Below are 14,967 nucleotides of genomic sequence, written 5' to 3'. Positions count from 1 at the left end.
GATTGCATTTCGTAGAGCGTCTCGTGGAAAGCGAGAAAACAAGAAGAAAGAAACGCTCTGTCGACGAACACGGAATATACATACGTTGCTTCGTGACGTCAACCAAAACGCATGAACGCTCTTTCCCTCTTTGCTACGAGAGCCGAGAGTTACTTTTTCTCTTCTTTTATGCTTTTTGTAAATGTTCTACATAAAATATCGGCCGTGCTGCAGCCTCGTAAATTCGTAACTCCATACCTACGTACAGTTGAACGGAATCGAAGATTTTAGTGGTATTTTGTTAAAAAATGAACTTGGTGATATCGATACCTATTCAATCGCTACTACACTGTTCTTTAAATCTTTCAGATGTCATCGACGTCTAAAGCGAAAGAATTAATACAATTCTCTATTTATTTCATTGTTTAATTATTTATACTTTTATTCGAATAAAATCAACAGAAATTTTCCACAGAATCCAATTAAATGCCCCTTTCGTACCGAAAACATGCTACGTTTCCTTTGCTGGCGGCTGTTTCCTTCCGTCGGCAGGAAACGTTTCAATCAGCTTAAGAAGGATTACTTTCCTGATTCGAAGGCGGTGGAAAAAAGAAGAGGGTCGCATCTTCTCGTCTGTGACAAAAAAAGTAGCTAGATACGGCCATAAACGGGACACTATATCTTGATACAAGTCCTTGGGCTTGTATCAGTAACTGAAAGGGATAAGGGATAAATTATTCTCGCAACATTGCTAAAAGATATCTATCGGCGATAATAAACATAGTATACTTTCCGTATCTATGAGATCTCGATAAAGAATACTCGCAACTTGTTCGACTGTGGAGAACGTATTTTTCGCTCTTTTCCGTTGGCTCGCTTCTTTCGTATCCTCGTTGCCGTTCTACGCGAGAAACGCTGCAGCGGCATATATTCCGTTACAATTTAATAAGTCACTACCGCTATATCGTAGGTTGCTGTATTTTTCAACTTGCACGAAGAGACAAGCACCCGATCCGTGATTGTGGCCATTTATTCGAATCGATGTTAGTACCACGTACCAATTAGTCTACGTGCATCTAAAAGGGCGCCTCTTTTATTTTGGAAATTTCATATCGGTGCTCGTTTTGCGCCAAACGGATAGCAGTTAGGTTGCTTAACAGTCAACGTAATCACCTGAAGGCTCGCTATGTTTGCGACCAAGAGACACGTAAACCATAACGGTACGCGTAGCATGCAGATATTTTTCGTAATATTGAAAGAAAAATTGTCAAAATCGTTCGTACAATTTCACATTATAATATAAAACAGCACCGAAGGTATATAACAAAGCAAAATTGTCTTTTTTCAAAGTACGGGAAATCTTCTCCTGAAATTGTGTATTTGCCTGTGAAAAGATTACTTTCGATTACTTTCATTAGTCTGTTGGTACACTATCCACCAACTTACTCGCAGTTTCGTTTTGGCGAATAAAGAATATTCGCCCACGCGTATCTTATTCCTCTTCTAAGTTCACCGATATTTTCTATAGGTGGCTTCTCTTGACCGTAAACTTTTCTTGCTAAAATTTCCTACAGGTTCTCGATCGAGTTCGGGTCAATGGTTCGGGACTCGATACTAGCCATGGTAATAATCCTATTCCGAAATCTTAAAAGCACGTCTTGTAGTGGCAGCTGTATGAAGGGAGAAAAATGGTCTTTTATTTCAATTGCGAAAGGCAATAATTCGCCATGTACCATCTCCTGGTATTCTATAGCGTTCGATTTACCCTTTACAAAAAGAATTTCATTTAACATGTTCAGGCATGATCGGCGGTTTCTTGGAAATATCGAGGAAGATGTGTTCGAATCGATAATTATTCACAGCGACGTATATATAGATACAACTTCCACGAAATATAGCTTTAATAAAATAATTCCAATCAAATAGAAGAAATATTGTTCGAGTAAGGGAAACTTTCCGCAGGTTCGCCTGCGAATAACGAAATAATTTATAGACATTAATTTGCGGTTTGATGGATATGAAATCGCATAGAGTGAAATTATAGAAAAATCGCGTTCCATTCAAAGAGAAACGCTACGAAGCCACGACGTTGTTGCAAGTTGCTCCTCCTTGGAAAGACGGGATCAAGAGAATTTTTCGAATTTCCACCGGTTTCCTTAACTTCCGATTCTCGTTTCCAGGCGAAATTCCGGTGAGCAGAGTCGTAGTGGCGCGCGAAGATCCACTCCCGTTGCAGCTTCGACAAAGCGTTTGACGAATTTCACCGAGATCGAAACGTGCTTTATTCCTTCGTCGATCGATGGACGCGCCGTTTGGTTTAGCGGCGTGCAAGTAGCGAAAAGGTATCAAAGTCGTCGCGAGAAAGGATAGCTTAACGTTTCACGGGCAGATCCGCGCCATCCAAGCCGATGCTCTCTCCACAATCGGACGGTTTTATTCCGTTTCGCGGTCCGATCGATTGAAAATTAACCGTCGTGTAAGTTTCGCCGGAACTCGAGTAGAGCAACGGACCGAATTCAATATCGGCTTTTAATCGTTCTGAAAGCGTCTGAACTGTTCGAGGGCCGACGTTCGCGGTCAATCGAGTTGTACGCGAGTCGAAGATCGATGGTGTTTAGCGAAATCTCGCGATAAATAACTTGCCGGAGGCAATTTGGTAGGTCGACGAGCGCGAAAAGGGATGGAAAAGCGACGTTACGCGACGACAGTTCCGCTCGTAAGAAATGTATCAAAGCGTTTGCAACGGTTACATCGTTTCGCCGAGATCTCGCTTGGAACAAATTCGCCGACTGGCTGGAATTTTACGTATACGAGTTAAAGTTTTGGACGTTCGGTTAACAGCGTTAATCCTCCGCGACAGGGACGATTGCGCTGAAAAATAAAGGCAAGGGGGCAAAAGAAAGCGGAAGTTTTCGCGAAAAGGGGAAAAAGTCGGGCGAGCGTCAACGGCGAGTCGCTGAATTTAAGAGCTTCGCAAGATAGAAGAAGCTTTGATAAAAACTCGTCCGGTCGACAGGAAAGTTCGCATCGCCGATAAAGGCAGACTGTATTAAAATAGTGTATAATTAAAACGAAGTTTCCCGGGGATGGCGCGATGCTTATCCGTGGTTTAAACCGAATTTAAGCAGCTGGCTTGTCAAACTAAAAAAAAAAAAAGAAAAAAAAGAAAAAAAAAAGAACGTCTGAATGGAATACCCGGAGTCTCGGTCTCTTTTCGATCTACTCTCTGTCGGTAAAAACAGCGGATATAACTGAAAAGGCGATTTATAACTGGAAGTTTCTTTTTTCGTTTTAGAGAACGGTCTGGCGATTTGGATAGAATTTAACCGATTCTCCGTCGTTGAGCGATTCTAATCCGAAATAAAGATTTTTCTTTATAGAAATACAGTTTCTTTTTTTTTGTATTTCTTCTCTTAACTGCATAAGTGTAATCCTTACACGTATTCGAGAAATAGAAATATTATTATTATTATTATTATTAGAATTCTTAGTTCGCCTTACAGCGATCAAAGTTTTAGCAAAATTGAAAATACGTCTGTCGAATTCCGTAGTGTAGAGAATTACGAATAGAAGAAATCTAGGCTTTTGAGTTGGAGGATTCGAAGGTTTACCAAGTTTCGTATTAGATGACTTTAGCAAGTCGAGTCACCAAAGTTTAAAACGCATCTGACCCTAAAAACTGATCTAAGATCGTGCATAACTTTCGAATATTTCCTTCGAGATATTCTCGAAGGGCTGTTGCTAAAAATAGAATGGCGAAGATCGTGCGATCTGTCGTTTTTTTTACATTTTATACGCATTCTGTGCAAACTTTTCGACGAAACGCGTATATTTGAAAGGAAAGCACGGATCTTTTATTTACGATTCTGTATGTGTATGCGTCTCCTATGATATCAAACTCCATATAATTAATTCCAAACAAAACCACTAAAAGATATTTTTAGCTAAATAAATATGTATGTACGGTGACACGGTTTCTCGTTATAATAATTATTTTATAACGAAGTGGTAACAAAGATTAATATTAACGGAGAATATTTATGCAGAAAATATTCTTGAAAAGCTTTTGAAACAGAAAAATGGAAAGTTTTAAACCATTGATAAAATGAAATATAGTCAGGTAGTATCAAAATTTCAAATTTCGAAGCGAATCCCTCATTCGGAATATGTAGGTATATCATTTTTTATCTCGTCTCACACCTGTCAGCATTCTCAATATATGTATACACATTAATCGAACATTTTTCACCCAGCTTCGCGAGGATCGCACGCTGCTGTATTCGTTAATCCTAAAACGAAATAAATAAGTAAATTTCACTGTTTATTTTAAATCAGCCGGTAATTTGGAAGCGTACGAGGGAAAATATTTATTGGTTTAACGTGTCAATTCTTATTTACGGAACAACGCGATAAATATTTTCGTTAGATTCGCAAGTTGTTTGACGGAACGTAGGACTCGAATAAGAAACTGACTGTTTTCTCTCTGCTCTCGACACTTCCGTGTTTCCTATCCGCGAAACGTTTCGTGAAAATGCAATCGTGTCGTATCTCGCTTTGTAGACGTCACCGTTTGACAGCTGTCACGAGATTCGGCAATATTATAGCTTATATTTTTCAGCCGAGAACACCGATTCGTCGCAGTTTCATCGATCCGACGCGGCGTTTCCATTACCAGAGTAATACGCGTTTATTTGCACGCGTCGTTTTCGCGCACAACCATTACGCTGAAAATTTACGACATATTTCGAGCCCTTCAATCGATATGCCCCTTTGTTGTACTTTCCCGTTAATAATAAATGATCGCGTTGGTAGCGCATGGTTTTACAGCATCGCGAAATCAAGTATTGGTACATACATGCAACGAGACGTCCAGTTACAAGCTCTATTATAGAAATTTCTAGTCAAAATTATTTTGCTTTTTATTTAAACCGCAACCAACTGTATGGAAAATTTTGAAGATTGACGGTATCGACGTATAATCAATAGTAAGACAACGATCCTATGGTTGGTGTAATATTTTTCGATAGCATCGATAAAAGTTCCGCGCTATACACGTATTTCTTGTTTGTAGGTAACGGAAGATTAAATTAGGGCGTGATGCGGAGATTACTGAAACCAACGTAACGCTAAAAACATTAAACTCGCACGATCCTCGAGAGTACATGACGCGAAAACAAGTTTGAACCTTGCCGTACTCCCTTGAGACTGACTGCGTTGCAACGTAGCGAACTGCGCCACTCTTGCTCGGACTTTGATGCCGTGTGCAATAAAGGAAAGTTCTGAGCGATGATGTACAGCGACGATAGACGGATACTTATTTAGAAACAATTTCGAGATCGGTAACAAAAATGTTCGATATGCGTCTTTCTTCGAATGCAAGAAGACGAAGATGAGCACCGACCGAGAAAAAGGGGGAAAAATTCTGACGAAAAGACATTGCATAAATTTCTAATGTGTAATTTCTCTTTCTGTGTAGGATATTATACGAATTACTTTTTATTACCACTGTCCTTGGAATTTATATTCAAAACAACGCACACGCAGATCCGCACAATTATTACAGCAGCAATTCTACGTAATTTATACGTTCCGTGTAATCGTTACAATCGTTGCGATACGATTGTTACAAATGTTACGTATTACTCGGAGCATATTGGCATTAACTCGTGCAACCACTTGTTTACACGGTTCTGTGTTATCAAATATATTTATTTATGTTTGAAAACATAAGTTTTACTTGTATGTGTAATCTGTCAAATTATATTATTTGCAAAGGGAATTTAATTACTCGTGACGTCGAATCGTACAAATACCGACACATGTAAGCGATGTATTTTCAGCAAAATATCATGTACAGTAAAATCGACGATTGTTTTTGGTATTTCCAGACGATCACCGATATAAAACGATAAATGACACTCCACCGACGCAAACGATTCAACAGAATATCGTTATGAAGTTCGTACAATTTCGCTGTGTAATTAAATTAATTGTATGATATTTCATTTACTCTGAACAAGTTTTAGAAAGTGGTGAGAAAGTCCGCCTCTCGAATTAACAAATACATAATGGACAGGTGGAATATTTTGTTTGAATATTTGCAAGTTTTTACGCCTCATTTTACGAACCATCGTGTTTTGTAAAGTGCATTAAATCCAGTAAATTTCAAAGTTCCGGAGTAGCAAGTTTGAAAATTGTAGAGTTCAGAAGTTGCAGGTTCCAGAATGTAAAGTTCAAATAGCACGGGTTCGTAACAGGCAAGTTCAAAAAATATGAAACTCACTTTTGCTGTTACGATGCTGTAAACGAAATAGGTACAGAAGATCGCTTCGCGCGATACACGTGAGAAATCGCTGCATAATGCATATAACGCGACCGATGGATAAATTTCTAAAAATTCGTATAAATGGTCAATGAATTTCTCTAAAATGTAATTTTGATTCGGAACTAAATATAGAATTACTTATAAAATATATGTTTTTAATTTTCCGTCTTATACGCGACAGGTTTCATGGATATTCGTGTGAATTTTACCGGAGCTTCGTTAATTCAGGAAAAATTGGAACGTTAAACACTGGAAATGTTTGATTACTTTAGAAAGCGGGAAACAAGCGAAGCATAGTTTTATTTAAAAGGATTGACAAACGCTCGGTTTCATCGAAACCGAGGGAAATTTGGGATAGAATCTGCAAGTGATTCGATGGCGAATTCTGCTGCAACGCCTCTCTCTCTCTCATTCTCTGTCTGTTTCTCTCTGTATCTCGCCCGCGTCTCCGTTTTCATGCTTTTGTGAAACGCAATTCCGCTCATATGAGACGACCGTGCTTTGACAAGCCGCAGATACCAGAATGAAAAGTGTGAAATTTTTTAACAATACCCTTTACGTTGTTTACTCGTGTTAACGGAACTTTATAATGCACAACGTATCAAGGAAATGGTCGATGTCAATGTTGAAAACGTTAAAGTGATTGTACAATTAAAAAAAAAGAAAAAAAAAGAGAGAGAAAAAGAAAAAAGGAAGAACGAAGGAAACGAAGAAAAAGAAAAACGCAAGAAGTTCTCTTTATTCGATAAATACTAGGGCAAGAATAAAATAAATCGAGTAACAAGGACGAAAGATCTAAAATTGAACGATAGTATAAAACTGTTCTTATATATCGTGTTATTACACTTACCGATATCTGTAATTGTTTATGGCTATTTATGTATCGGATAGCGAAATATTTATGAGCGATCGAACCTTACGAAGAATTTTTACTGTAACGTATTACGAACCAAAAAACTCAACCGCAGCGACTCTTCGTCGTATCGTATGGAACCTTCAAAAGGCGTGTAACATCGCAGATTTAAAATAAATTCAGAATTTGAAAATTTTTTGTTTCGTTGCTTTTTAAAATAAAACGTAATAAATCGTCGCGCACGATAAATATCTCAACATGGAGAACAATTCCTAATCGTATTTATTAAGAAAAGATATTAATGCGGTAAAAATGAATTGAAATTCTTGATGTATCCTTTCTCTTATTAAATAATCGTGCTGTATTTTAATAAAATTTGTCGTGCACGTTATGATCGTAAAATAAAGAAAAGTATCGCACAGAATGCTCCACATTAATGTTAAATGAAATGGAACAGAATTAAATCACAGCGGTATGTTTTTAACACCGAAAAAGCGCGTGCAGGACGTGGTTTTACGTTATTACGAACTTTCATAATTATTCAGCACGCGGTAAAGGTAAAAAGATGAAATGTAATGGAACATAAATATAAAATGGATAAATATTTGAAACAGAGGGACATTTCAATTAGAAATTTCCAAAGAAAATAACTCTTTACATTGTGTTTCTTTCGATGGGACAGTGCGATGAAATATGAATATACCATCTTGTAAAACCTGTTATCGAACTTACCGTGTAACTTTCACAATGATAATAATAATTTTTGTGATACGCTTTATAATTAGGCGAATACTTAGGTACACAAGGTACGACGAAAATTTAAACGGGAATGAAATATATACTTCGACTCGATATCCCAATAATTTCATATGCAGCAATGCGAAAAGTTGATACAAAATAAACGCAAGCCAGTGATAGTGCTATAAGAAATCAAGAAGAAACATAAATGCGAGAGATGAGTGAAAAAATTGAGTAAAAGATAATGGTCTCTCGATAACAAAATACTCGCAGAAACCATATTCGACGGTAACAGAATTTTGCGCACACCGGGTACAACCACTCACGGGTCCTTTTGTGCAAAACGAATAAAGTGGTCAACAACGGCAGCTGTTCTGAATTTATCCGGACCTAAAAACGCCCCTCGTTATTCTATGTCGACCCTAACAAGCACGTAACGAAACATTAAAATGTAAAAACTATCAGAAACGTAACCATAATTCGTGGCACGGTATTCATCATGGTAATCAAACCGCTCCTATCCGTAAACCTTTCGCAAGAAGAACGGATCTAAACCTCCCTTTTGTTCCTACTGCGAGGTTCTAATATGCGTTGCGGTAACGGTGCAATTAGCTCGTTTTTTCCTTTTTTTTTTTTTTTTTTTGCAAAAGTATTCAGGAATACTAATATTAGCAAATGGAAAAGGCAGTAAATCGCAAAGAGTAAAACTATCTTTGAATAATTGTGATCATTGATTTCGCATGAGCGCATTGTGCAAATGTATTGTTGTCTTTGTACTCCGCATTTTTATCACATATAACATTTTTTTTAAATCTTTAAATGGCCTTCTATGCTCGTATAATATCCTTTGTTTCGTCGTCTACGTTCTACAGAATGCAACTACAAAGTTTTTACTGTTAAACCCTATGTATTTACATTCTCACAGTAACATTCACGTACAGTCAGCGTAAAAAGTATTCGTGCGCTTTTCAAAGCGGAATAAGTTTTTCTGAAATTGGACCAAACGACACGATTTGCCCTTTTCTTTTTGAGAATTTTTAACAATAAGGTAATCGGTTGATTTGATCTGCGAGCGTTTAAGAATGGCATCAATGACAATTTTTCACGAGTTTTGGCCTATGACTCTAAAAATCTACAGATTTCAACATTTACCGCTGTCGGTTGCTTTTTTCTGCATCGACCGGTTTCGATGAAGTTTCCAGCACGTATATAACTGACATAAATGTAGAAAACGTACTGTATAAATTTTCATTATAGACTAAGACGAGAAAGTTAGAAATATAGAGAAAGACGAGAAAGAGAGTAAAGTATCTTTACGATTCGGATCAACTGCGATTTTTGTAGAATTTACTTTACGCGTCATCTAGTAGACTAATCCCCCTATCTTCTCGCGAAAGACTCGAGTCGTTTGGTCGAGTTTCAAAATAGTTATCCCATTTTAAAGGGCTTACAAATACTTTCTTCACTGACCGTATAGTATCCGTGCACGCGCAATTTCGCAACTGTTAGATCGTACTTTAACGAATTTCGAGTAGAAAGGGATGTGACAGAGAAGATGGAGGATGGATGGGGGTCGGAAGAGATATCTCGGAACGTGTTACATTTTTTAAACGATGACAAGGCACACCACAGTCTCCGGGTCGGCCGGGCACGCTTTTCGCGAGAGACAGCCCGCACACCAACCGGAAAATCGGATTACGTGCAAACGCCAGCACCGGGTTAAAGCCTGGCCGAAGTTGAACGGGGTGCATCGCCCGGTGAATCGGCATCGCTTCAAAGTAACGTCTGTAACTAATTACAAGCCTTATCTATAGGCTATCTAAAAGGCGCTGATTAAACGTAGATTCTCGTTTCACCAAGACGATTCGATTAGACAGCTGGCCTTTTTTTCACCTGCTCGAAAGGATCTTGCCCGCAATCTACGAGCAAAGATATCTTTGGAGCGAGTCGCTGTTTGAAAGAAAAGCTGCGATACACGATCTGTTGATGTTTGCTAGGAGATTTACGTGTTTTCAGTTTCGTGAATGGAAAGCAGACTCTTTTCTTTCCTTTTTTTAGCCGATAATGACAAGGGCAAGCAAGGGGTAAAGTCTGTAAACGAGTCGAAATTTAGTCGTCAAAGAGAATCTCTCTTTCCCAAGGAAAAAAGAAATGCAAATAATGTCTCGATCTGCTTGCGACGAAAGCGCATCGCTCGAAGTGTTTCAAAAGGATATTCGTTTGATTATACGCGCGTTACTTCTCGAAGAGACGATTAATAACGATATGATACATCGTTAAATCCGATCTTTCTTTTTCGCGCCTTATCGCTGTCCGAAATAACCGAACGTAATAACAATATACGCGCGCATATTAGAGTCGAAATATTTACCTGTAAACGAATGTCCGACAATCGACTCGATCGCTTGACACCATGATACGTCGTAGTATCCGACACAGCCTGAAAAATAATGGAAAAAATCACTTGTAAGGAACGTGACTTTGAATTCTACGAGTATATATTGGGTACTTGAATTGTTAGCACAAGTTTCCGTTTGGTTAAATGAGCCGTGATTTTTTGACAAAAGAAACACGTCTATTTTTAATCCCAGAAAGTTATGAAATGAATTATAATATAACATTTACTGCGACGAATAATCGCAGATATTACTACCGATTGCTAATAATAATATTACAATGTATTAAATTGCACCATTAATGTTATTATAAAAGTCTGATAATTGAATTATATTTGTTAAATGGAACAAGGTAAATGTTACTTAAATTTGTGTGACATGGCTGACCGTCGATAAAATAAAAGTTAAACGATCGTTCTGGAGCATGTGCGCAATGTAAACAATTCAGTAGAGCGAATCAATAATTTTGTAATAAACATAGGAATAAATTACATTTCTATGACGTTCGTTTAATGAAATCGACAATTACGTCCGTACCGATATAAATTACTTTCGTTCTTACCAGAGATATACTATACTTGAATCAAAGACGATACATAATAGATTTAAATTAAAGATATGCCAATTCGCAATGCCGCGCGTTCTGTACCTTGCGGAAATTGAATAAAATATTCAGGCCTGTTAAATGATATTTGACTGCAGGCAATTTCCCCAAACAATATTTAGAGAGGGAGATGGTATCCTCCCTTTTGAGCACATCCGGCCCAGCGATGTTTAACTGTTGACTGCTGACTGTACGCTGACTACTAGTAGCTGCTTGTTTGTCCTACTTATGTACTCTAACTTGTTTACATTTTGACATTCCGTCTGTTATATAGGATTTCAGGAAATTGCTTTTTACTCGTTTTTTAGATACACTTTTTACGTATTCCATTACTTTTAAAATATATCGTAGAAGGTAATACATACACGTATAGAAGAATAGCTTTTTTCCTTTTCCAATAAAATATATCTACTTTCTCGTCCTATTTTTCTTTTTAAAGAAAGCGATGCGTTCGCTTCGTTCTTCCCTTTCAGAAAAATTAATGTATTTTATTTGTTTCTTTCTTTTACGTAACGATATACAGTTTCTGTACTTTGAAAGTAGAAGAAGGAGAAGGAGAGCAACAAGAGATATTTCATATTCTCTTCTCCAATTAGAAAAAACAATGTTTAACTTACTTTCTCTATGACGTATAAAATGGCTGTGTAGAAATAGCGATATTAAGATTTTTCCAAAAAAACTGCGCTATTCCATGCAATAGATGCGATGTAATTAATAGATAATTTCAATCTGATTATTGTAATATTCGAATAATCAAATAGATATTATTATTAATTCCGGTATGATTTCCTAAAATTTACACGAGATACAGGTCCTTTGTGATCGTAATTATGCTTTATAGATTATCCAGTAGGAAATCTAAAATCGCAATATCAATTGTAATCGTGTACCTGCGTAACAAATTATCTAGATACCTATTTATATTGTTGGAGAAGTATATGAAAAATTAAATTCATCGTTTGTATCCCGATTATTTGATCAGTCCAATCAATAATACCAGACATACGTTTTTACCACGTTGATAATATTCATCTGTTACATCCTTGCGTACATATTACGTACATCTATCCATCGTACCTGTGAATCGTAACTTTTTTATTGTAAAACCATGATGTAAAACCATGTAGATGATACGTATGCTACAAGTTTCAAGGCAAAAAGATAAAAAACTCAACGACGTAATACGATCGTCAAGCGTACGCCGAGTAGCAACGATAGCAACAATAACGACGATATCGGTGTACGTCTGCGTTTTCAAACAAAGATGAAACACCTAGTTTCATTGGTATAGCTTAATTATCACGAGTTTAATTGCATTATGGTCGCTCGCGGCGAAAAGTGACAATAAGTCAAGCGTTTTCAAACTGTTGGCCAGCGGGATGCACGAACGACGCGCCGTAATTTCGTGCTCGCTTAAAGTGTTTATTCGCAAACGGCTTGAAGCCCGTCAAGGGTTCCTATGCAGAAAACACGAACACGCCGATACATCGACGATTTACTTTCGCAGAGCAACTGCAAACGAGAACGCAACTTTCAAGCTGAAACTGGCTTTACTGCTCGCTCCACTATGTGGGTTAATCGGCTTTCATGCACCAACATACGTATAAATACGATTTCGCGGTAGACCTTCGACAACGCAATTAACAAAATATTCGAGAATATCGTTAAAGTTTATACTACGAAAATGGAAATCTACTATTTCGCAGACTTTTCGCATATCGTAAAAAAGTACTACGGAAGTGACAGGATTTCGTTGAGCGGCCAAAGAGTCTTTGGAACAGAGCGACGAACGTGTAAACGATGCGTAACAACCAAACAAAATCTATCTCTTGAATCATCCATATTTGCCTAAACTTTGATACTTTACGAAAACGTACGTTCGTGACACTATAGCGATGAAAATAAATAAATCCTGACGAATGAAATTACAGTTGACTATTGTAGGTTAACGTGTATATACCATACAGGCAATCCCGAAGAGGAACTCGGAGGATGGACAATGCGGATATAACGGTACCGAGTCGTCATGAAAACCCACCATCTTTGTTGAATTTCCGTACATCAACTATGAGGCGGTCGTGGAATCGATGATCGATCAACGTGTACGAAAAGGAGCCGCCAATCGTAACTACGGAAACCGTACTCTCAAGAGATGCAAATTTCAACGTCAGCGTCTAATCAAGTCTGCAGACTAGAAGCGGCTGATGGTAGTAACACGCTTAGTTTGTTTATTTTGTTTCGGTGAAGAGAGAATTCTTTGGAAAGAACGAGTACAGTTACGCTTATGATTATACATTCTTTTAAAAGGAAATATTTGGCAGGAAAAAATTTCGACTCGGTTCGTTGGGAGAAACGAAATTTTTGTCACGAGTTTGCCGTGTCGTCGACAGAGGAGAGTCCGGTAATCGTTTGTTTCGATCGTAGCACGTTAAGCGTCGACGGAAAATCGAGAAACAGAGTAAGGAAAAAAGGTCGGGAAGAACGTGTAGCCGTGGCGAGGCAATTCGGCGCCTGGCGTGGAACGAAACAGGCATCCGTGTAATCTGGAAGCAAGCAAGGAAAAAAAGTTCAATTTGGCGCACACCTCGAGACTTGGCGAGGAATCACCGACCTAGCCATTCGGAGCGGTCCTAAAAATCTGAAACAGCATTCGCGTCAGAATCTGGTGGAGATGGAAGATGCGTGGAAATTAGAAGTGTCAAGTCGATCGTGTCGGTGAATTGGAACCACTTTTCTTGAATTTTCAGGAGCGTCGAGAATCGAATGTTTTCCTTTAAATAAACGTAAAAAAAAAAGAAAGAAAGAAAGAAAGAAGGAAAGAGAAGAAGAAAGGAAGTAATACATACAGAAGAGAAGGGAATTGGGAAGCGTGTCGGCAGATATTGAAAGTATTAGCATGTTAAGAAGTTTTAAAGAGAGATCACGAAATCACGAGCGCCGACATCCCACGCCCAAGGATAATGAAAATCTCTTCCTCTTCTGCTTTTTTCAATTTGTTCAAATTGATGCTTGAACTCGCTCCTTCAGTATCGCCCGTACGAATCGAAGTGGGAAATCGGATTACTGAGATGGACGAACCGGAACAAAATTTGACATCGTTGTGAACGCGGATGTAGGTAGTACTTACATAATTTGCTTCGGTTCGTTCAATTTGTGCGAAAAGTGTTCGAGAGATTGGCAATCGAAACGAGGAGGTAAGTCGAAAGTCGACGTAGGTGCCGATCAACGGATTAACAATAGTTCCAGTCCCGTCATAATTCGTAACAACATCGTGACAACGGTATAGAACATTCTAAAATTATAATATTTTATTTAAACGCTGTATCACGTACTTTAATACAGAATGGTATCACAATTATCTTCAAACAATTCATCGTCAATTTACAGAAGGAACGATTAGACGTCTAGACGATGCGTAAAGCTGATTATGTTGTCTCACGAAACTCTGCATACAGCAAGTGCTAGATTTAAACCTCCCGCAGAAATTATTAGATCATTTTGGTTGAAAATCGAACTACAAATACTCTCTTGTCCTTTGTTAATGAAATGTTTCTCAAGATTTAACAGGCAATGACGAGACACGTTTATGTCTTATGTCTGTTTCGATATTTAGAATATTGACGAGACAAAAGCAAAATATAATGTATTATTATAACGGAAATGAAAAAAGTATTATGGAATATTCTTATCGAGAAATATGATTAGCGTACCATCTTTCTACGGAGATATAACGACTATATGAGAATATAAGAACTATGGTTTTATGGTACAGCATAAAAATGCAGCGGAATCTAGAAAAAAATTTAGAAAGAGACTTTATTTAATGGAATTACGTGATGTTATGGTAGAATCACATTTTACACGGAAAACGATTACCATATGGTAGACCAACTAACAGCATTATGCAAAAGGTTCAACAAAATTATACGAATGGCTCGGCAACTCTATGTCCTCTAAAATTACGAAAAGAGGCACGCTGTTTTTTGGTCTATAAACAAAAAATGCAAACAACGTTGCTGAAAAACGTAGGTAATGGATTTACGTAGAACATCACGAACAATGAGTCACGTAT

General features: G+C 37.8%; 1 protein-coding gene across 6 annotated transcripts in view; it reads right to left on the bottom strand.

The window, feature by feature from the left end:
- LOC132908411 (leucine-rich repeat-containing protein 4C-like) overlaps positions 1 to 14,967 on the bottom strand; it is a 268,003-nt gene that overhangs the window by 23,221 nt on the left and 229,815 nt on the right. For 5 of the 6 annotated variants that reach the window (XM_060962416.1, XM_060962417.1, XM_060962419.1 and 2 more), the window contains one exon: positions 10,267 to 10,335. The exons of the other annotated variant lie outside the window; for it this stretch is intronic. In XM_060962416.1, the coding sequence (XP_060818399.1) occupies positions 10,267 to 10,335 (69 nt within the window). The remainder of the gene's footprint in view (positions 1 to 10,266; positions 10,336 to 14,967) is intronic. 6 annotated transcript variants of the gene reach the window in all.

The sequence above is a fragment of the Bombus pascuorum genome, chromosome 6 (assembly GCF_905332965.1).
Source record: "Bombus pascuorum chromosome 6, iyBomPasc1.1, whole genome shotgun sequence".
In the NCBI taxonomy this organism is placed as follows: domain Eukaryota; kingdom Metazoa; phylum Arthropoda; class Insecta; order Hymenoptera; family Apidae; genus Bombus; species Bombus pascuorum.
The sequence above is the reverse complement of the archived record's forward strand: the minus strand, read 5'-3'. Positions and strand labels throughout refer to the sequence as shown.